This window comes from Carassius carassius, chromosome 13 (genome assembly GCF_963082965.1).
Source record: "Carassius carassius chromosome 13, fCarCar2.1, whole genome shotgun sequence".
NCBI classification, from domain to species: Eukaryota; Metazoa; Chordata; class Actinopteri; order Cypriniformes; family Cyprinidae; genus Carassius; species Carassius carassius.
Genome location: NC_081767.1, coordinates 26,540,833 through 26,565,743, shown reverse-complemented (window position 1 = coordinate 26,565,743; position 24,911 = coordinate 26,540,833). Strand labels below are relative to the sequence as shown.

The window sequence follows — 24,911 nt, the reverse complement described above, 5'->3', positions numbered from 1 at the left end:
GCAGAGGTCTGAAGGAAAATACACATTCACACACAGGTTTGTAGACTAGAGAAGAAAAAAAACTAATGTCAGGCTTAACGGTGATCCTCTATTTTCTGATTTTTTCCAGTCTTTTCAAGTAATTCTGTTTGACAACTGACCACAAGCGCTTTTACCAATACCCCTCCCTGTTGTTCCACTCTTGAAAAAAAACAAAAAAAACAACAACATTGAATTCAAGACGATTTCTGCTCTAAAAAGGTAAAATAACTACCAGGCTTCCCTTGCCAAAGGAATCCCATGACGTTTTTATAAAAAAAAATTGAGTCCAGCTTTGCCTCAAAGCATCAGTTCAAGTGTTGATTGACTAAGGAAATAGTTTTGAAATCCTTATGCCACTGGATCACAGTGGACCATTTGGGTTCTTACCTTATGGCCTGGCTGAGGCATGTGTTTCTCAACATGGCAAAACAGGCCAAGAACATCTCTCTGTTCTGATCCATGCCAAGGGGCAGACGTGACCTGACCTCAGAGCTGAGATAAAGAAATGCACACCAGACCATATAAAACCTGGTCCTGTTGCTTAAGGTACTCAGCTTAAGGTACTAAGAGAGACGGCCATCCCCTTCGGTTCTCCTTCACCAAGGGCAGACATCAGATAATATGCCATGCAGCTTGTCCAAACGCATTTAAAAAACACTAATAAATTAAAAACATAAAAGACAAAGAATTGTCAAAGGCTTGTGGCCCCCGTGAAAATGAATGGATGGTTCATTTTAAAAAGCTCCAGATAAGATGGGTCTTTAAAAAAAAAATGTTCACAGAGACCAGTGCAACTCGTCAAAATCCACGGCCTCACCCAGGTTGGCATCTGTTTCCAGTAAGCTCATAATGACTGCCATGGCTGCCTCGTCAGTGCTCAGAGCACCCAAACCAGGAACACTCTCCAGATCCAACTGAGAGCTCCCCTCTGAACGGCAGGAAGAGAGGCAGAGAATGAACAAAAAAGTACCATATTTGAAAACATTTTTTTTTTATATAATAATCTAAAAAAATAAAATTAAAAGGACAAAAATATGTACATTTAAGAAAAATTACAGAACATTAAAGTATAGATTTTAGTTGAATTAATATTAATTTATTTTTAGAAAAATAGCATTACATCTGTTATTAAATATTTATCATCATTTACTAATTAAATTAAGTATATTATCTGATAATAATAATAATAATAATACTACATGCATGATTCTCGATTGTAATCCATATATTTCTGTATTATAAAAAGTAAAATAAAAGTTTACACAATGTAAAAAATGTCTGGACAAGAATTTTTTTACGAAAATAATGTCACAATGCAAAAATACTTCCAAAAGCAGGCTTAAATTTCAAAATTTTTCCCAGGAAAAAACCCAGACATGATCTTGACAAGCTTGAGCATCTTACTACCACATGGTCAATGTAATATAATGCTGTGACATCTACCCATCAGATTTTCTCCCGCTGTGAAGGCCCCACCCCTCACTTCCTCCACTGAGCCTGATTTGCCAGTCATCTCCACATCTGTTGCTTCCCCATTTGGCACCTTAAAGCATGAGGAGTGCTGTTAGAACGCAAGTTAGAATGCAAGAAACCACAAAACTGGTAAACTAATTTCTAAACACAGACATAGTTTTTTGACAGACTCACCTTGCTGCTGGCCTGCGCAAGGGCCAGTGGAGACTTATCCTGCGGTACACTGAAGGGACTTGTATTACCGCTGGATGGTGAGGAGTTCATCCTTAAGAAAACAGCATTACATCAGAATTCAAAGATCTTTCCTTTAGGAATGCGCAGAACTACATATTTTCAAAATCAACTAACAAACACAAGGTTTCCAAGAACCTTCTGTCATGCAAACTGTCTGACAGCTAAAGCAGAGCAGTATAAAACACAGCTGCTAACAATATCAAAAGTAATATTTAAAAGAAAAATGATAAACTAGCCAACATCACTTATTAACTAGTAGTTTATTGGATGACAACTCATCCTTAATCTAAATTACATTTACATTCCTTAATTCTCTTCACTTGTAATACTTCACTGTAAATAACACCAAATATAATAACAGAAAGGAAGCAACATAATTGGTTTACCTATTATAGTCCATAATCTCATTAGCAATTTGGGTCCCTATGCACCCAGCGTAAATCATGCCTGATGCACTGGAGATACCTGGGATGATTGGAACTTGTTGGGACTTCTTAGCATCATCTACAAAATGAAATATACAAAATTACTTAAAAGAGTTGGAAATATCTAGAATTCTTGACAACAGAGGACTTGCTTAATTGGGGTCGGGGGGTATTTTGTATTTATGTATTTTGGTTGATGTCCTTAGCAAGTGGACAGTGATAGTGAGTCAAATCTGACAGTGATAATAGTGATTTCGCATATTTTAGCGATTTCAAGATAAATCATGTATACAAAATTCAGGTGGTTCCAGCTGATAAACAAAAAAACAACAAAACATACCAAACTATAACCACCAAACCAAAAGGAGGAAATAAAACAAAAAATAAAAGGTCATGCATCCATATCAAACACCCAAACAAGCATAAACAACCGAACAATAGAAACAAAATAAAAGGTCATGCATCCATGAAAAAGGTGACCGGCTTTTTATTAACTGGAAGCCTGGACTTCATAATTCATACAGTTGCTACACTGAATAATTAGTTTCTCCTGTTCTGTCTTTTCCTCTATATGTGGTTTCACAATGCAGTATGCAAATATAGGCACATGCCTAGAAACAAAACATATTTATAACATTCGTAGATCTCGATACTCACCCTCCGAGGCCTTGGAACTGCTAGGCTGCTCAGCTTTATCCCCTGATCTACCTGGATTACTTTTACCACTGAGTCAGGCAGAAAGATAATCTATCATCTCATTGATCACAGAATTTGTGTGCGACAGGTTGAATTATGACATTGATACGCAGTAGTAGAAAAACTGGCCTGGTAGAAAAACAAGATGAAATGCTGGTACTTACGATATAACTGTGTTGGTTGACACTATGTATTCAACTTCTTTGGTCCAGGGATTTATAAAACTAAACCACTGACTTTGTAAGGTGACGAAAGAGCCATATTTTGTTTTAAACTTATAGCAGTTTGTCTCAATCTTCTCTTTACTTCTCAACACTGTGAAGAGAGGTGATCAAAATAATAAAATTAAGAAAATGTGCACACAACAATATATTTTTTTGTCATTCACTCACAAAGCCAGCCATTCCAATGCCATAAGGCTTTTTATTTTTGACAGAATACAAAAAAAGATCCAGGTTGTCCATGATGACCAAAAGCACAATAAAAGCAGTCAATGACTTGTGGGACAGACCCTAATTCAATTTTATTAGATGGAAGAGTAGTCAAGGGAACAGTAGTAATTATCATTTTTCCACAATAAAAATAAACTTATACAGGATTAGAATGAGTTAACAGAGTTTTCCATGTGAAACTCAGAGAAGGTATTAATTGTCACATTTATTTGCATGTGCATGTAATCTAATATAACTCTCTGAGGCACTGGCCGTGTGCATCTGCCACTGAAAGCTGTGCTAATGTTCTTTAGAAGTAAGACTAATGATTAATGATGGATGATGAGTATTTGGCTACTCGTGTCCTTCCTTGTACAAATGTCTCGGGCAATCTGCCCAGTTTCTTGGAATCTGCTTTCAAAAAAACCTGTTTAGAGCTCCAATGCTCCTTAAAATAAGAATCTGGATGCACTGTACCTTTCCGGTGTCTATCTGCCAAATGAGGCAGGTCATCCAGATGGAAGTATTCATAGCAGGATGTGCCTAGCAGCTCCTGGGGTAAGTAACCCAGAATGGAGGTGGCTCTGTATGCACAATATAAATTGAAAGCAGTATTTAAAAAATAGCTTTTCTTAATATGATACTTAAAAGAAGTTAACTTTTTAAGAAGAAACTTAAAAAGTTGATTTCCCAGACAAAGTTCTTTCACTATCAAAACTTTACTCTTTTTATTTGAGCATCCAGGCTATCCTGACATGACAACATCGACTAAACCAGTGGTAAGATTTTGTGGCAAATCTGTACCAATGCCTGACCAATGGGAGATGTCAAAAGTTTTAAATTAAATAATGATATTTGTCATTTTTATATATATTATAATTATTAATAAAATAATGTATATAATAATTATGTTTATGTAATTTATACAGACTACTAAAGAAGTTACTACTAAAGAAATCCTTTTTGAAGTTAATTACTGCCCATCAGAATACTGACAAATAGTTAACTTCTATCTGAACAACAAATGTTGTCCTCCCTCCCATAACAAGTGGTAAACTAAATACCGTATTTTCCGGACTATAAGTCACACTTTTTTTCATAGTTTGGCTGGTCCTGCGACTTATAGTCAGGTGCGACTTATTTATCAAAATTAATTTGACACGAACCGAGAGAAATGAACTAGAGAAATGAACCAATAGAAAACATTACCGTCTACTAGGGCTGCACGATGTGTCGTTTAAGCATCGATATCGCGATGTACGAATCCACGATAGTCACATCGCAGGATGTGCGATGTAGGCTGTTGTAGTTGATCAGTTATTCATTAACTGTACGGGCCAGCTACTCCCCTGCCCTTGACAGTGTGATTCGCGGATTAATTGCACAGCTTAACCATCATAGAGTGAAAGTTTATAATTGACAGGACTGAAAACCACATGCAAGTTTAACAGGGCAGAGAGAGAGGGAGCGCGAGAGAGACAGAGCGCACAAGAGAGAGCGCGCGAGAGAGACAGACAGAGAGAGAGAGAGCGCGCGCGCGAGAGAGACAGAGAGAGAGAGAGAGAGAGCGCGCACGAGAGACAGAGCGCGCGAGAGAGACAGAGAGAGAAAGAGCGCGAGAGAGACAGACAGAGAGACAGAGAGAGCGCGCGAGAGAGACAGACAGAGAGAGAGAGAGCGCGCGCGCGAGAGAGACAGAGAGAGAGAGAGAGAGAGAGCGCGCGCGAGAGACAGAGCGTGCGAGAGAGACAGAGAGAGAAAGAGCGTGAGAGAGACAGACAGAGAGACAGAGAGAGCGCGCGAGAGAGACAGACAGAGAGAGAGAGAGAGCGCGCGTGAGAGAGACAGAGAGAGAGAGAGAGAGAGAGAGAGAGAGAGAGAGAGAGAGAGAGAGAGAGAGAGAGAGAGAGCGCGCGCGAGGGAGACAGACAGAAAACGCGCGCGCGAGAGACAGGGAGAGAGAGCGCGCGCGAGAGAGACAGACAGAGAGTACATTAGAAGTACCATCAATGTTTACAGAAATGTATATGGATTTATTTTGCATGTAATTTTTTTTTCTTATGAATATATATGTATTTTTGTTTTTTTTTTGTTTCTATTCTGCTATGTACAATGCTTTGGCAATATGTACCTTTGTATGTCATGCCAATAAAGCAATATGAATTGAATTGAGAGAGAGAGACCGAGAGAGAGCGAGCCGTTTTCAAACAACGCGAAATGAGAATGTAAGTGTGCTCACCCCATTTTTGTTTGTAAGAAAAAATATCGCAATATATATCGCAGAAAAATAAAATATCGCAATGTCATTTTTTCCCAATATCGTGCAGCCCTACCGTCTACTCTATGCTGCTCAGTGCTCCTGTAGTCTACACTGAAGACTTAGAGCGCCCTCTCGCGGCTGGAGACGGTAATGTTTTCTATTGGTTCTAAATAAATGCGACTTACAGTCCGGTGCGACTTATATATGTTTTTTTCCTCATCATGACATATTTTTGGACTGATGCGACTTATACTCAGGTGCGACTTATAGTCCGAAAAATACGGTACGTTTTGAAAAGAAAACCCATGCTGCCCTCTAGTGAGAATGAAGTGTCAATGTACAATCAACTTACTACTGAATGGTACTCGAAGAAGTTATATGTGGGTAATTACACGTTGACTTAGTTTGCATAAATGACTATGATTATAGAAAAGAAACATTGTAATGTGCTACAAAAGTTATTGAAATTAGAGACACATATTCCTGTATGTACATTTAAAAAATTACTAGTACGTGCTCTGACCTCGACCTGTAACTGAGATTTTTCTTTTATTTTTTTATGTATTGTAGTATATGTTTGTATGTTTCTCAGTAGATATTAATTATCCTGCCAGGCTGTTATTGAAAATAAGAACTTGTTCTTAATTAATTTGGTTAAATAAAATTATGCACACAAAAAATTGTGAATAACAAAAATTCACATGTAGTTACCACCCCCCCCAAAAAAAAAAAGTCAACTTACCGTTGATCAACAAAGGTGAATTTGCCATCCATGGCGTAGCGGGTGACAAATTCGGTGGGCTTGACCTTGATCTCTCCGTTGGCCTGCGGGAGGGTGTGGGGGTGCATGCGGCCCACTGCTACCAGGCAGCTGAAATGGGAGCTCTCTTTATCCGCCTCAGCCTCCCCCTCCGTGCCCAGCTGGCGCTTGGGCCAGGTACGCATGTAGCCCGTGCAGTGCACAGTGCAGTACCGCTGTGACTCTGGTGGGACAGTCAATCAAAACAGTCAATTTACAGGTGAGCTGCAAGCCAAATGTTCCACCAAATGCTGTTAAAGAGGAACACAAAGGTGCACGTTTCATTCCTTTTTCGTTTTTTTTTTTGCTTGATTTATTCTAAAAACGTGCTGTGACAAACACCTCACAAAGTGTGCCAAATGTGATATGCAGCAAAGCTTGAATATAAGCTTTTGCTCAACATGCTGAACATACTGTAATTTTGAAAAACTAGCTTATAATGAATGTTCAATGCATAAAAATCAATGCATGGCTTTACAGGGTTGCCTGAACAACTAACTGCTCTGGGCAGTTTGGAAAAGGCCATGCTCACCAAGAACAGAAACGTCAATGCTGTCCAAGTCCAGACAGCACAGCAAAACACTTTCCAAAGTGAAGTCACTATCCAACAACTTTGTAGGAATAAAGCTGTTGGAATGAAATCCCACAAGCTGTGCTTAAACCACTGCATGTGGCGAGAAGAAAGAAGAAGAGATGACATGTGTAATGGAGTAAATATGCAGACCACGTCACAAATGAATCTTGGACCTTTGGTTCTCAGCCAGAAGAGAGATATTGCCAGTCTGAAGCCAAGGAAATATAACTTTTAGTTAACTTCTATTTTCTTTCTCTTTTTTTGTTACAGAGCAATCAAAACAGATTTCAGTAATAGGTTCCATCACAATGCATTTGATTGCATGAACAAAAGGCTCTTCTGATTCACTTAATGTCATCATTAGAATTTGAGAAGCATCTTTAGCAACTTAATTAAGCTCCTGACTGTATCCTGACCTTTCTTTTTTGAGGCCCCAGCCTGAAAGACCTTCTCCTCTTTGATGGTAACTTTGTTGTACTTCATTCGGCAGAAGAATGAGCGCCGGGCTCCAGAGCAAAGTCGAGCTGCTCCGACGGGGAGCTCAGCCTGCACCTGCAATCCCGCTACACACAAACACCAGAGAAAGTCAGACTGGTTGAAGACATGGTTTTCCCAAAAAACTTTTTTTTTTTTTTTTTACAAAAGCAATCCTATGGTTTTGGAAAACCTGGACTACATTTATTGTGCTTTGTGCCAGGAAATGGTGTAAATAAATCAACTAGCAATGAATAATGAAAAAAAAAAAGGTTTGGGGTTGGTAAGATTTTCTTTTAAAGATATTAATACTTGTATTAAACAAAGACACATCAAACTGATCAAATGTGACAGTTAAGACATGTATAATGTTATGGAAGATTATATTAATTATATTATTTTATATATTACATTATATTACTCAAGAATGTATCACGGTTTCCACAGAAATATTAAGTAGAACCATTTTTTTCAACATTGTTAATAATAATAATAAATCTTATTTGAACACCAAATGATTTCTGCAGAAACAGGTGACACTGACTAGAGTAATGGCTGCTGAAATTTCAGATTCCATTTTTAAAATATATTAAAATAAAAAGCAGTCATTTTAAATTGTAATAATATTACAGGAATATTACCGTTTTTATTTGTAAACAAATAAATGCAGCCTTGGTGATCATAAGAGACTTCTTTCAAAATCAAAAATCTTAAAAACCCCAAATATTTGAACTGTACTGAATATTGTATATTCATTAAGCAGACTGCGTACATTGTGCACACTTCAGAAAAGCATTCAGAAAACACGTACACAAACTTAACACTGAAAAAAAAAACTTATTACAGTCTAAATATGTTTACTTTTGGCGTCGATGAGGCGCTCCCGCGGGTAGAGTTCAGTGGCGGACAGCTGTTCCTTCAGTTTACCAATGTCCTTTGGATGAACATAATCAAACAGGCTCTGTCCAATTAACTCCGTCTGCGGAGAAAACCATTCAAATGAGGCATGATCGAACTAATACGGTTTGCTAACAAGTCACATCATAAACCTAATCGTTTATCACCAAGTAAACAAATGCCGTTTTTGAAACAGCCCTTAAAATCCTTCAAAATACATGAACAGTAATGTTTGGACATCCAAGATTTATCCTAAAACCTACTATTAACTGGAAATATCATGCTTAAAGGCTTGACTTTAGTTTTGTAGACAACATAATGCAAGTAAAAACAGCCTAATTTTCATTTTTGGGTGAACTGTCCCTTTAATATAAAACATTCTCTGTTTAGATTTTTTTTTTATAGTCGAACTGTCCTACCGGACTGTAGTTCAGGATTTTTGAAACTGATTCTGATGCAAAGATTATTTTTCCACGGTCACAGCCAACCACAAAGAGAAATCCATCTGCAGCCTGGACAAGAGATGGAGAGAGATCATTTAGGGTTGATGATGTAAATTCAAAATCGCAAACAGTCAAACTGCCCCGTTTAAACAAAAGCTACAGTATTTTTGGAGCCTCTTCTACCCACATCATCAATAATTTGTCTTGATATTTATTCCGCTACGTAATGAATAGCTTTAAGTCACAATGCTGTAAATGATCGGATTTACCCTTAGGACAAGGTGTTTGAGCTCATCGTCTGGGAGGAATGCAGGTTTGTAATTGGCTTCTGCAAATGAGCTGGTCGCTCCTGAAAAACAGGCACTCCATTACCCCATATACATTTAAGAACATTCATCACTGTTTGTTTGGACATAATGAGGTATTCATGAAGAAAAATACATTTACAAGTTCAATATTAGCCTTTGTGCATGCTAGGCTACACAAAAAGCTAATTGTTAAGGCATTTGCGAGGCGTCCAGGTACCTTTGAGTGATTTGAGGTGCTGGACAGCCATTCGTAACACAGTGAGTTTGTCAAGTTTGCGGGACATGGGGTTACAGGTGGGTATCATCGCTGCCAACTCGTCAATCAAGTTATTCATCTTATCTCGCCGTCGTTTCTCAATCTGACTGTGAGGTTCTCTACAAGATGAAATTTAAGATGAAACTTCACTGAGCTGAAATACATCACTAAACATTTTTTTGTGTGTGTTAGAGTTTCAATGACAGAGTAAAAATTTAACTAAATAAAATGAAATAATAAATGTAAATTTAAACTTACATTTGAATAAATTAAATTATATTTAGTGACGATAAGTACCTGATACACTTAATTTTTAATTGCTGGTCATCTCCTTCCGATCTAAGAAAACGTAATAAAAAAAAAAATACATACAGATGTGTTAGAAGTAATAAATATAAGGAGAGCCATACTGAGTATAGTAATGGGCTCAGTACCTTCCCTGATCGTCCTCCATATCCTCCTCTAGATTTGATGCGGATTTTGTTTCCCTGGAAACAAAGTGGCGAGATGATTAAAGTGACTCATGAAATGCTACCATGATTCTAACAGGACGTTAAACACAGACCACGCACTTTCCTTCCCAACGCATCTTGACTCATTGAAATTCCCAATATCAAATATTAATGTGCTACACTCTCAAACCCACACACAAACTTTTTCAAGACACTATAGGTCTGGGTGGTATGAGGATATGTAGCATATATAGACATTTATGTGGGAAGGAATTTACTTTAATCACAAAGAAAAATGGAGTAATGCAAAAATCAAAGCAGCAAAGACAGCAGCAAATAATATGGCTGTACAACATGACTTGTCAAATCAATAAGAATTAAGCCTAGGCGGTCACAGGCAAGTGTGTGTATATATGAGTAAAATCACACTTATTCCATACTCTGACTTATTTAGAATAAAATATCACTTGATTTGTGTCAACCAGGTTCCAAATAAGAAGAGAAAATAAATGAGGTCTGGGAATAATCATTTCAATTTTAGATAATAATGAAAAACCTAAAATTTAAAAGCTGCATTTATTTCAGTAAAAACAGTAATTGTGAAATATTATTAATTTAAAATGATTTTTCTATTTTATAATATAGTATATTCCTGTAATGCCAAAGCTGAATTTTCAGCAGTCATAACGCCAGTCTTCAGTTTCATATAATCCTTCAGAAATCATTCAAATATGCTGATTTGGTCCTCAAGAATAATTTCTTATTTTGCTTAATATACATTTTGTGAAAGCCATGACATATTTTTCCAGGATTCTTTGATGTAAAGTTCAAAATAACAGGATTTAAAAGAAATCTTTTGAACATTAGAAATGTCAGTTTTGACTAATTTAACATTCTTGTCTTTGGCAAAGAACAGTATTAATTTAACATGCACACACACACACACACACACACACACAGACTTTTGAACAAATAAATGTAAATAACTTTTAAATCATTTAAGAAATTGTTTTTGATTCTTTAGCATAAGATTTAAATATATAAATAATTAGATTATATACAAATATGCATTACCAAACTGTTGTTTAATTTATAAACCATTCAATCTTTAATTTATTCTTACTACAAAAACCACAATATTGTGATATATTTACAGTTATGGTCATTTTTTTGTCAACCCGCCAGCTTCTAGAGACAAATGTAAATATGTAAAAGTATAAATATACTCACGCGTTGTCCATGCTGCCTTTCCGTTTCCTGGGCAGCTCTATGCCCGAGGCCATGCCGGCGGCTGAGGAGGGGGTCATCAAACCAGACAGAGAGACAGAGAGGCCCTGGGGTTCTTCCTCTAATGCGTCTCCTGCCAATGGTGGGAGGGATTTATTATAGTAAAGTGCCAAAAAGAAACGTGCCAAAAACAACAATGTGCTACATATTGGAACCAGGGCACCGAGGAATAGATTTCATAACAGACATCTGAAGAATCAGACCATCTGTAATCGGCGCACAAACAAAGGATTTTTGTGTGAATTCAGAGTGATACTTTTTGTCTGTGTGGTGATAATAAACAGGAAATTATGTCTTATAAGTGTAATCTTAAAACCCAGAAACCCAGTTTACACCTGGTTCTTCGAAAGGAAAGTTTACGGAGAACTACTTGCCTCATTAAGGCTTTCTGACCACGAGCACAATACAGACAACTTAATTCACCTTCGCAAGAACTTCCTTTATGCACATCTATAGGCTTATTCAGACAAGGAGGAATACAAGACTTCGTTTTAATATACAGTATGGTCTTCGGCTTCCTGTACAAACAAAAAGCTTTAAAAGAAGCCTTTGTAGAGGTGTATCTATTTATATTTACATAATATCCAGCCTCCATTATTGAGTACAAAACAGCATTGTCAAACACGAAGATCAGATCATGCATCCATTGGGTTAAAAAGGCTTTTGGGTTTTGGCAAAATCACTGAACCACATTTATAGTTATTGTTGCAAATAAAGGCAAAGGACTCTGATGGAAGAAGAATTGTCAGTTAAATTTCAGTTTTGGTTTATATTAATCAAATTAAAATCAAAATGCCCTCGGGTAATTATTATTAATACAGAAGTGTGGAACTTAAATATATTCAAAGTGAAAGGTTCAACGTGGTTCACTTCTAAAATGCAGAAACAGAAACTCTTCCACCAAAATAACAATAAGGGTTTAACTGGCCAGAATGTATAGAAGGTTTCATTAGAATATCATTATTGTGTGGTAAAATGCAATAATGGTGACAATAACAACAACAACAAAAATGAAAAATGAATTTCATAAAAGGAAAATGTAATTATTATTGATTAAATTATTATTATTTTCAAATAACATCAACAATTAGTCTATGCTGAAGTAAAGCTACACATATTATAATTATATCAATAAATAATAATAAGAGATTAATCGGTAATAATTTATTTAATGGAAACATTTTTTTCAAATTTTCAGCATCATTATTATTATTATTATTATTATTGAAAATAACAACAAAGTCCATACAGAAGTAAAGCTACAATACGAATACATTGTGAATTGAAAAATATAAATAAAAAATAGAACTCTTCATACAATATTATTACTTCAATAAAAAAAAAAAATAATTATAATAATGTTTTAATCGGCAAAGAGAAAGGAAAACTTGAAATTGCACCATATGACTCCTTCAACGGAGCTGTATTTGCCATCTGTTATTGCCATTGACCACCATAATCCATTCACAAACTCCCTGCTTCTCTCCACAACAGACACCTCATGAGGCCCTGAACTGGATCTGCACATCCTCCTCTGATTGCCATATGTACACACGTTAGTGATGGGCCATATCCTAATAGTGAACCAACTCCCGGGTAAGAATAAAAGCAGCCTAATGTATGTTAGAGTTATCTGTTAACAACACATTAGTCAAGCAGCATATGTCATGTCAATTTTTTTTATATTAGTGAATTCATATTTAACATAACTTAATAGAAACATTGTAAGTTACTAATTATATGCTTACTTGGTTATTCAAACAGCTACATAAAACGAGCAAAGGACATTTAAAGTTACATTATCACAGAACATCACTAACTTCAGTCTTTAGTGACTTAATGCACTCCCGTTATAATCAGTGAAACGGTCTACACGTTATGATAAATAAACCTATATTTATCGCATGTAAATCCACACCTTTTTGTTTAAATGCCATTTTTTCACAAGAAACCCAGCTCCAAAACCAGCCCAATTGCGTTTCCGGGGTGGATGGTGGGTTTCCATCTATAAAAATCCCATTCCTGGGGGTAAAATACACGTTTTTGGTGGGGTTCTGCTGATAAAATTCACATTTCAGGGGCTAAATGTCACGTTATTGAAGTCGCTTCAACTCGCGGACAGGAAAAACAAGTGTTAAAGTAGGCAAATGTCACGGGAAAACTTTGGACCTGGCAACACTGCTCAGGTGTTTCAGCGATGACTAATTTGAATGCCTCTGATTGGCCACTGCATTCATAAACTTAACGGAATTGTGCGTAATTGGTTAGACCACGCAACACTGTAAAAAAGCGGGAAAAAACATATGGAATAAAAAGGGCCCCAATATTTATTCGATTATAATATTAGCCTGGTGATAAGAATAATAATAATAATCATCTTGCTATCGTCAAAGGCATCAGTCACAGGCCATACACGATACTACTGTCTATCTGCACAATCCTAGTGTGTGGTCAGGTTCAGGCTACAATGGAATGGGCCAAACACAGCTTGTGCCCCCTGGCTCCTATATTTAACAGTTCTGTGCAGGCCACATGACCTAAATAGTTGTTAACAGATCAGCAACAACCTGATATTTAATCCTATGTGCCGTAGTGAAGATCCGGCGGGATTATTTGGGTTTATGAGGCTGATAGGAAGGCTGCACACAACAGTGAAGAGCTCCGTCTTTCACTGGCTCATGATATTTACCTGGACTTCACTGACCTGCATTCAGGTGCCAGCTCATGACGATTGCGTGATGTCATTTAAACAAGAGAAACATTTCACTGACTCGCTATTCATTTTCCAGGACGTCACTCACAATTTTATCATTCAAATGCATACATAAATATACATACCCATGCGTAAAAATGTTATAATTATTTTCAAAAAGAACATCACTCATGCCCATAGCCAGCTATGAGGTCATCGAGGTCCGGACCTCAGTAAATTTTTCATGTTCAGAAATTAAATTTATTCTCTGAATGACAAATTTGCCATTTAATCTTCATATTTAGACAGTGTGCAATAATGTTCAGTGCCCATGGTATGAAAATTTATTGGTTTCCAGTTTTGAGTGAGGGCACAGGCACAGCCTCCACCGTTTTGCCAGATCCAGCTGTTAGAAGTGTCTTTGGATTCGTGTTTTCCACATAATTTGTCACTTTTTAAATTTAATAGAGTGGGAAGTTGTAATTTAGAATTAGCGATTATTATCTTATCTGCAAAGGATTTGAAATATATATATATATATATATACAGTACAGACCAAAAGTTTGGACACACCTTCTCATTCAAAGAGTTTTCTTTATTTTCATGACTATGAAAATTGTAGATTCACACTGAAGGCATCAAAACTATGAATTAACACATGTGGAATTATATACATAGCAAAAAAGTGTGAAACAACTGAAAATATGTCATATTGTAGGTTCTTCAAAGTAGCCACCTTTTGCTTTGATTACTACTTTGCACACTCTTGGCATTCTCTTGATGAGCTTCAAGAGGTAGTCACCTGAAATGGTTTTCACTTCACCGGTGTGCCCTGTAAGGTTTAATAAGTGTGATTTCTTGCCTTATAAATGGGGTTGGGACCATCCGTTGTGTTGTGCAGAAGTCAGGTGGATACACAGCTGATAGTCCTACTAAATAGACTGAAAAAAGCAGCTAAGTACAGGAAAACGAGTGGCCATCATTACTTTAAGAAATGAAGGTCAGTCAGTCCGAAAAATTGGAAAAACCACGAAAGTGTCCCCAAGTGCAGTCACAAAAACCATCAAGCGCTACAAAGAAACTGGCTCACATGCGGATCGCCCCAGGAAAGGAAGACCCAGAGTGACCTCTGCTGCGGAGGATAAGTTCATCCGAGTCACCAGCCTCAGAAATCGCAGGTTAACAGCAGCTCAGATTAGAGACCAGGTCAATGGCACACGGAGTTCTAGCAGCAGACACATCTCTAGGACAACTGTTAAGAGGAGACCGTGTGAATCAGGCCTTCATGGTAGAATATCTGCTAGGAAACCACTGCTAAAGAAAGGCAACAAGCAGAAGAGACTTGTTTGGGCTAAAGAACACAAGGAATGGACATTAGACCAGTGGAAATCTGTGCTTTGGTCTGATGAGTGCAAATTTGAGATCTTTGGTTCCAACCCCCATGTCTTTGTGCAACGCAGAAAAGGTGAACGGATGGACTCTACATGCCTGGTTCCCACCGTGAAGCATGGAGGAGGAGGTGTGATGGTGTGGGGGTGCTTTGCTGGTGACACTGTTGGGGATTTATTAAAAATTGAAGGCATACTGAACCAGCATGGCTACCACAGCATCTTGCAGCGGCATGCTATTCCATCCGGTTTGCGTTTAGTTGGACCATCATTTATTTTTCAACAGGACAATGACCCCAAACACACCTCCAGGCTGTGTAAGGGCTATTTGACCAAGAAGGAGAGTGATGGGGTGCTGCGCCAGATGACCTGGCCTCCACAGTCACCGGACCTGAACCCAATCGAGATGGTCTGGGGTAAGCTAGACCGCAGACAGAAGGCAAAAGGGCCAACAAGTGCTAAGCATCTCTCGGGGAACTCCTTCAAGACTGTTGGAAGACCATTTCAGGTGACTACCTCTTGAAGCTCATCAAGAGAATGCCAAGAGTGTGCAAAGCAGTAATCAAAGCAAAAGGTGGCTACTTTGAAGAACCTAGAATATGACATATTTTCAGTTGTTTCACACTTTTTTGTTATGTATATAATTCCACATGTGTTAATTCATAGTTTTGATGCCTTCAGTGTGACTCTACAATTTTCTTAGTCATGAAAATAAAGAAAACTCTTTGAATGAGAAGGTGTGTCCAAACTTTTGGTCTGTCTGTACTGTATACACTAGTCATGAAGAACTTAAGTCTATGCTATTTCATTCAGTATAGTAGTTACATTTTTACAAAGTCAGGCATTCATAAGTGCACTAGACAAATTTATAATCTATATAGCAATGATTATTGATGAAAAAGATTACAGTTATATGTATTGTTGCATGAATAATAAACAACTGATAAAGTTATCCACCCCTAATCTATAAAGTATAAACTAATTTTGATGCAATAAATATGGTATAATTGTGGTACAATGTTCATCCCTCCAAAACAGATAAAACATATTTCACAAACATCTACATGTTTGTCTCTAAAGTATTTTGTGGATATAATGAGTTGTATGGGGTTATTAACCCCCCCCCTCACTAATTTTCAAACCCTGGCTATAGCCATGCACTCAACACCTTAACCTTACCTACTTCTTTCTCAAAACAAGTGCATTTAAAGTGTAATTATACGCTTTAAATGTCATTAAATGCAATACACACCCACAAGTTGCAAAATGCCTCAATCTACAAGATAATCTGTCTAAATAACTTGGAAAGACAGTTGATGTCAGAGTTATCAGAGAGACAAATTATCCTGTCACTGGGTGAGGTAAATATACATGACACTTTGCGCTGTTACCATAGAGCAGCACGAGAAACATGTCCAAACTCAATTTATTTATGTCAAACGCTGTGCAATAAAAAAACGTGACAAAAGTGTGATTCCACTGAATTTAGCTTTTGCACACTTTTGGCACTACACTTTAATAGTATTTTCATCTCGTTGTTAAGTATTAAATTTATTGTTAAGTGAAATGTTGGACAAATAGTTAAACACAGGGTTTAATTGTAACTACTGATGTCACAATTTCTTATGTCACCTGTAAAATTATAAGACCGTTTTCTGTGATGTATTGCATGCTCTAGCAAATTCTATTCTTTAAATGTCTCACCAAGGCATATATGTGGTTTGCGAGTAGAGAATGATTTATGATATGCAGCCTGACCTTAAACAGCCCATAATGCCATGCTATCAGTCCTCTTCTCTATCTTCAAAATGGGAAATCATTTTTTGCTTGGCTGACTGCAGATTATTCTAATTATTAAATTGCTACTTACAAAAACAAATATATAATAAATAAATGAAATTTTGAGTAAATAGATATTGATTTCAGCTGAAATTGTTAAAAACAAGTTTGGCACTGATCATACAAAAATATTGTGCGATTGGCCAATCACAATCAATTTTTCCAAAAAGACAACCAATATATACTACATTTATTATGTCTGCATTTACATTACTGGTTTAAGCTCAAAAAAGAAATGGCTATGGTTGCTAATAAATTGTGCAGCTGACAATGGCATTGTGTCTTTTTAAAATTTCACATCAAATTGATGATTCAGATGAAAAACCATGTTCATTCTTCCCATAGTTAAATTAAACACTGGTACTGTCCTTTTACTAAAGCATGAATGTCAATTACTAATGTCTAGGTTGTTAAAAACCACAAATGATTTCGGTTGAAGCATCTTGGCATTGAATGGTGGATTTTCTGTACAACAAAAGCAATGCAGCAATTATGTTAATTTCAGACTTCTCCATATTAATGTAGTGAAAATGAATTTCATGATATGTTCTATTTTTCAGTTCAGTTTTAGACTGAATCACTCAAGACATTTGTCTTAAATATGAAAATCTCTAGCCATGACAAATTAGTAAAAAAAACAAAAAACAAGTGACCTCATTTTTCCAACAAATTACAAAAGTGCCTTGCCTCAACAGCTGGCAATTTATCAACTGACTGCTTTAAAAGAACACTTAATTATTTTGATAATTAGGCAATTAATTCATGGCTATAACCACTACAAACATAAGCTATAAACGTATAATTCTCCTATTTAAAATGCCCCTATTATGCCATTTCACTTTCATGCAGAGTATAATGTAGCTGCATGTGAATGTAAACAATCTGCAAAGTTGCACAATAAACACAATTGTCTCCTAAAAGAAAGAATCGACCCTGAACAGCCTAAGTGAGTCATCAGTACTTTAAATCCCACTTCTGTGATGGCTAAACATCAGAGGGCAACACATTTGCATAATTCCTGCCTATGTTCTACGTTGGAGGGCTGTGAACAGCTTGACCCTCCCTAAAACACAGTTTCTTGTTTGTGTGGTTAACATTATGTGGAGAAGAAGCTGTTTCCCATGCTGTGAAAGTAAATTTGCTTTATTTTCCCTTTTGAAAGATGAGGGTGTAAAGAATCAGTGGTTAAAACTCATTTTTTCCATTGTACCTCAGCAGAACCACCTCAATCTTTCTTGTGTTCCCATCATTTTACTCGAGGAGTTCAATGCAGAATTCACAAAACGCTTGCTCTTGAAAGATGGTTCAGCCTGAGTTTATTTGGCCCAGCTGGCTCCACTGGACCACAACCTGTAAATATGATAAATAATAGCTGTTTACATTTTCTATCTAGGGGGGGGGGGGGGCGAAAAACAGAACTATGGCAATGGGCGACAAATGCTTTAAGCAGTAGACCAATCACAACAGACTGGGCCATCTGACCAATCAAAGCAGAGTAGGCTCACAGAAAGGATAGGATTAGAGAGACTGAATCTTAGAACTGCTTTGAACAAATCGTTTGGGAATTGTTGGAAAATGAGGTGATATTAAATGCATATTCTGAGAAAATAAGTGTTTTTTTGACCTTGCATGCATGTAAACGTATTGTACTCCCAAAACAATATTATGAATCTTAGAAATGGCATAATAGTGACACTTTAAAGATAAAAAAAATACTTCGTGTTAATTAATTCAATATTAGTGTCTCTTGATTTTTATAAAAATTTAAAAATAAAAGTGATAAAAATCACGTAAGTTTCAATCTCATGCAACAAACTATCTTCGTTTACTTCCCACTTATAAGCAAAACTGGCATAGACTTTTGAAATTCATTCAATGTTTTTATTATTGCTTTTACTCCTTATTTAGAAATCATGTTGATGTGGCTAACATTTTAATAGCAATTGATAAACTTTATTATCTCCGTTATAAACATATTTACATCATTGAGGGAAGACTCACATTAATAAATAAATGAAGAAGGTGTTAACATACAATGCTGTCTTTTCCCACCTACAAATAATTTCCACAGATAATTTACCAGGGCAAGTGCATTTTATTTATCAGCTTTGCCAGAATTTACCAGACGGGTCAGATAGTAAATAATTGACCTGAAAAAACACCTATCACTGAATGGACTGGAATCTGTAACCCAAAAGGCCAGTTACCTAAGAGACATACTTTCCAGATGAGTCCATAAATTTCAGTCACGTTTTTCAGTGTTGGGGAAGGGGAGGGGTGAGTCTGTCACGAGAGGAACCAAACTGACAGCAGATTTAGGTTACACACTTTAGCAAGAATTAAGAGCACAACTACCCCTATGAACAAACACTGAACAGCTTTGTTTCATATTGTTTATAGGCTAGTTATGCAAAGGTTGACTGATTGAGTTAGGCTGAAGAGAGAAAGGAACGCCGAGCAAGAGGAGGCCATCACAGCTCTGTCCTACAAGTGTGCCGAGTTTGACCTACATATTACACAACAGTCACGTTACAAGAAATCAGACTAGATCAGGCAGCACTATGACCTCACAATGCTAATGATTCCCATTTACGTCACAGCAGGCAGTTTCACTCATTAAAAACGAGGCTGAATTCACTAAGGAAAAGGCATCTGTACTAGACAATGTATTTGTAACCTCCAAAAAAAAAAAACTGACTCACATACAATACATACAGTAAAGTTAATACATAGAATAAACTTTCTGAAGTAGAACAATAGAGTTTATATTAAAATATATATTAAAGAACAAGAATTAACAAAATAAATTATGATTTATTAAAAGTCTGTATTATAATTTGGCACTCTTTAACCCTCTGGGGTTATACTTTTACAAATGTGTAGTTATCTCAAAAACTATTAATGCTAGAGAGATGCGGTCTTTTTTGCCGTCTTCCTCAGATTGAAAACAGCGGTATCCAGGTTGTATATTAAACACGCTTCCTTATTGCGCAATACCACTGCGTAAACAGCCCAATGAAAACGATTATGTTAGGCAGATTCAACACGCAACAACCAATGTAAAAATTGCCGCTGGGAGGAATATTTTTCTAACCCAATCAGAGGAAGGTTACCATGATTTATTCTAGCCATTCAGATGACTCTGTAGCTCTGCTGTAGCCTTGTAAAAGCTGGCTGGACTATAGTAAAAGACTGGCAGCCAGGTGTAATCAATAACCGATCGGAGAATCAGCAGGTGGAGAAAGCAGAAAGCGATCGGAGTGTTACAGAGAGCGATCGGAGTATTAGCGAGCACAAAGAGATAAATTCGAGAGAGATCTAGCATTATTACAGAATTGTTTTATCAAAATGGCAAGCAGTAAAAGATTTACGGCAGAACAAGCTCTGGAACAATTACTGGAAAGTGACGAGGAGAAATCTGGAGCAGACAGCTTTTACACAGATGACGAAGTATTTTACCAGGATGGGGAAGATCCATTTGAGGACTGGTATGTAACTTCAAATAACCTCTTTATCGTTATAATTTATTATATCATACATCTTGAGTATGTATATGTTTTGGATTTTTAGTCAGATAGCGATTGAGGCATGAAATATTTATTTTAGTGTACTATACTACTCTTTCCCTGTAAACTCAGTTCAAGAGTGGTGTGAAATTTGTTTCAATAGACTGACTTACTCAACTAAGTAAACTGCTCAGGTCAAGAGAGGTGAAATGCGTTTTTAGTGTACAGTGGAGTTTCATAGGGTTACATGAGTTTATAGGAGTTATTTTTTTCTACATTGAATTTTGACACACAAAAAAAGCTTCCAGTTTTATTGTGTATTTGCTCTGATGCAGGATGCAGACAGGACAACTCACCACACACCCCTACCCATTGCTCCCTTGGACCCAGCAAACCCTGCACACAAGCCTGCAGATGTCAGAAAGTACTGTGAGCATTGCAAGGCAAGCAAAGTGTACAACAAGACCCCCTGGCAGTGTGGGGCATGCCATGTGCCCCTCTGCAACTTCCTGGCGAGGCCTTGCTTTGCTCACTGGCATGCCTAGGACTGTTTGTAAAAAAAGTTAATTATTTAATTGTTCTTTACACATTTGATTAAACAATAACACATTTCTGTCAAGCAAAGAGTTTGAAAAATATATTTTTTTTTTCCAAAAACTGTTCTATATTGTGTGATTTTCAGTAATAAATGACAAATCTAATTTTCGTTTTTGAAATTCTCTAGTTTATTGTACATTTTCTTTCACTCATACTTCCTTTATAAACATATTGCATATTGCATGCTTATGGTAGCTTAGGGTCTTCTGAATCCATCGATACCAAATACATGGTGGTCCATCATCATTACATATGGTTTATAAGCCGAAATGTAAAAATAGAGAAAACGGACCAAAAAAGGGCTTAGTCCCAAAAATGAAAAAACGCCTAGGACTGTTTGTAAATAAAGTTAATTATTGAATTGTTCTTTACACATTTCCTTGAACATTAACCCATTTCTGTCAAGCAAAGGGTTTGAAAAATATATTTTTGGGTCAAAAACTTTTCACTTTTGTTGTCTGAGGTAGGATTTTCAGTAATAAATGACAAAAATCTCATTTTCGTTTTTGAAATTCTCTAGTTTATTGTACAATTTTTCACTCATACTTCCTTTATAAACATATTGCAAAAATTCAAATTCATGGTGGTCCATCATCATTACATATGGTTTATAAGCCGAAATGTAAAAATAGAGAAAACGGACCAAAAAGGGCTTAGTAAACTTTCCTAAGTAGAACAATAGAGTTTATACTAAAATATATATTAAAGAACAAGAATTAACAAAATAAATTATGATTTATTAAAAGCCTGTATTATAGTTTGGCACTCTTTAATGTATAAATGACTGAGAACCAAAAACTTCCGATCTACGAACGAATTACTTGTGAACCGATGTTTTGGAAATTTAAAGCACTTATGATCCAATCAATTGATTATTAATGAATTAATTTGACTCGCTTACTGAAATCGCAAGGTGTTAGTTTTGTCAGGTCTTAAAATACTTGTTCTGTTAAGTTGGTCATTGCAATGTGTTAAAGATACACATTAAGATTTGTGGTAATACATAAATTATAGGAGTAATTTGATTAAATATCTTAATCACATTTCATGTTCGTTTACTATTTTTATTTAAAGGGGTCCTATTTTGTTTTGGGGGTGTACTAGAACAGGCTCTCATACTAGGTTGTTCGAAAAACATTATTTTTCACATTTTTTACATTATTACAATACCTCTCTCCCCTGTCTGGCATGAAAGGCTCAAATAGTTCCTGTATCAAATGAAGGTCCGCCTTCTGGAATACGAGATGTGTCGTGATTGGTTAGCTCGGCCAGTCTGTGCTGTAATTTGTTAGCTGGGTCCGTTTGTGTTGTGATTGACAGCACTCAGGAGACTTAGGTCTCTGCAGAGCAAAAGTGGGCGTTTCTGACCTTGTGGGTGTTTCTAAATCATGCAATCAAAAGGATCCCCCTTACTTTACTCCACCCCTAAACCTACCATCACTATGACATCAGCCAGGTATCATGGTCTAAAAACACCCTGATCTGGTAACTCCCATTACTTTCCTGTAGAGCAGGGGTGTCAAACTCAATTCTTGCCTGGAGGGCCAGAGCCCTGCAGAGTTTTATTCCATCCCTGCTCCACCAGCACACATACCATGTAGCTTTCAAATAAGCCTGAATGACTTAATTAGTTGGTTCAGGTGTGTTTAATTAGGGTTGAATCTAACTATGCAGGGTTCCGGCCCTCCAGGAATTGAGTGTGACATCCCTGCTGTAGAGACCTATACTTGGCACTCGGCACCAGGTCGGGAAGTGTCCTGCCTCTTACCAAATCAGCCTGCTGCAAGCTTCAGTGTAAATATTGCCTCATAATCAAATCAATTTGAGCGTGATTTAAACCAGGTGATTGTAACCACTCTAAGCTCGTCTGTCTTGGAAAGACTTGTGGTCTCCGACATAGTCATAACACTCGTTGCCTTCTCTATTGCAGCTCAACCAGGTTGCATCCCATTCGTCAATCTTTGTGAGATCACAAATCCAGGAAAATATGCGTTGTAGTCCAAACGAGTCGTTCATTGTAGTTTTTGAAAAGTGATTTCTGTCAAATAAAATCTCTTCTTTTAAATTGGACTTTGAGCTTTGTAACTTTGCTGATCTGTTTATGCTCAAACAACAACATTACAGGCTAACTAAAGTTGAAAAAGTATAATAGCACCCCTTTAATTTACGGGTATGCCCAACAGCATTTATGTATTATCTAAATAGTCACTACAATTGTAATGAATAATTCCTGCTTTTTTGTGTTGAACAAAATGCTGAGAGCGTACCGTACATACAATAATTATTTATTTTATTTCTATATATTTTACACTCAAAATTACTAAAAGCGTGGCTAACTTTAAGGAACCGGAACAACCAAAAAAAATGAATCGCAAACAGAACAGTTATATTCTTTATCATTTCCACCATTATACGCAAGTCATGGGCTTTAGCAGTGACAAATTTTGTGATTTGCAAAGTTTGCTGCTTCAGTATTTGTAGAATATTTTTCCATGTGTCTATGGTACTAAAAAAACAATGATAAGCATATAAGCATTATTATATATAGTTTTAAAGGATTTTATTGCCAAAAATATATATAATAAGTCAATATTTACAGTGTTGTTGACCCTTGTTCTTCATAACCTCTGCAATTTGCTTCGGCATGCTGGATATTATCCTCTGGACTAAATCCTGACTGATGGCGACCCATTCTTGCCTTATTAAATCCCGAGTTGATCACAATTTGTTGGCTTATGCTTGTCCACTCGACTTTTGAATACTGACCACAGGTTCACTATGGGAATGAGATCCGGGGAGTTGCCTGGCCACAGATTCAACATTTCTATAATGATCTTAGAGTCACTTCTTTATCACTCTTGCTATGTGACATGGTGCTCCATAATGCTGGAAATTGCACGGATCATCACCAACTTGATCATGGATTGTTGGAAGATGTTGCTCTTGCAGGACGTTTTAATACCATTATTTATTCATGGCAGTGTTTTGGGACAGAATTATGAGAGAGCCCACTCCCTTGGTTGAAAAGCAACCCCACACATGGATGGTCTCAGGATACTTTACTGTTGGCACGTCACAGTAGCATTAACCTTTTCTCCGAACAATCGATTTTCCAGATGTCCCAAACAGTCAGAAGGGAAGCCTCATGAGAGAAAATAACTTTGCACCAGTCTTCTAGGCCGGATTCACATTCTTTAGAAGAAATTTATTTTCAACTGCCATTTTCTTATTAATTTTAAACTTAAGAAAAAAAAAGTGAAGAATATTTTGCATTCCTATAAAATCTTCTTAAGAATATTCTTATCTTTTTTTTTTTCTTAATATTGCCCTTAAGACAAAACTTGAGAAGAATTCACATTCTTGAAAAGAATCTTCTTAATAATCATCGTAAATAACTTCTGAAATTTAGGACAGCCCCAGATTTGTCTTAAATCCCAAACAGTCATAATTATTTAATGAATGTATTGTGTTATTACAATGAATTGTTATATTTAAGCATTACAACAACACTAGATACATAACGCATAATAGGACTAGTGATGTGCACCAATTTTCTGAAGTGAACGTGAAGCAGCGCGGACACTCATTCCGGAAGCGTTCACTCGGATGAGAGCACAAAAATGAGTGGAAACATGGCTGAGTGCCAGTAAACCTTGTGAGGAAAATAATGTGCATGCTTATTTTAATTATGAGGGTAATCTGCAGGAAGTCCCAAAAGACAAAGTGTGAGTTTATCAGTGCATCATAGACAAAGTGTGAGTTTATCAGTGCATCATAGAGTTTATCAGTGCATCATAGACACAAAAACAGTGAAATTATTTTTTTGTGAAAAGTTATTTTTTTGCAGTGATTTAAAATG

At 36.7% G+C, this 24,911-nt stretch overlaps 1 protein-coding gene across 3 annotated transcripts in view; it reads right to left on the bottom strand.

Moving 5' to 3' along the window:
• Positions 1-523: 523 nt before the first annotated feature.
• The window catches only part of LOC132156237 (basic helix-loop-helix ARNT-like protein 1), a 25,942-nt gene continuing 1,554 nt past the window's right edge, over positions 524-24,911 (bottom strand). The window contains exons 2-17 of one of the 3 annotated variants that reach the window (XM_059565146.1): positions 10,974-11,103; positions 9,726-9,779; positions 9,589-9,630; positions 9,253-9,410; positions 8,997-9,076; positions 8,704-8,796; positions 8,249-8,366; positions 7,330-7,476; positions 6,283-6,523; positions 3,758-3,864; positions 3,014-3,164; positions 2,811-2,878; positions 2,115-2,232; positions 1,669-1,759; positions 1,465-1,564; positions 524-949 (exon numbers count right to left, since the gene is read on the bottom strand). In XM_059565146.1, the coding sequence (XP_059421129.1) occupies positions 798-949; positions 1,465-1,564; positions 1,669-1,759; positions 2,115-2,232; positions 2,811-2,878; positions 3,014-3,164; positions 3,758-3,864; positions 6,283-6,523; positions 7,330-7,476; positions 8,249-8,366; positions 8,704-8,796; positions 8,997-9,076; positions 9,253-9,410; positions 9,589-9,630; positions 9,726-9,779; positions 10,974-11,103 (1,850 nt within the window). In that variant the 3' untranslated portion in view covers positions 524-797. The remainder of the gene's footprint in view (positions 950-1,464; positions 1,565-1,668; positions 1,760-2,114; positions 2,233-2,810; positions 2,879-3,013; positions 3,165-3,757; positions 3,865-6,282; positions 6,524-7,329; positions 7,477-8,248; positions 8,367-8,703; positions 8,797-8,996; positions 9,077-9,252; positions 9,411-9,588; positions 9,631-9,725; positions 9,780-10,973; positions 11,104-24,911) is intronic. The other 2 variants (XM_059565147.1, XM_059565148.1) reach the window with 2 other exon arrangements.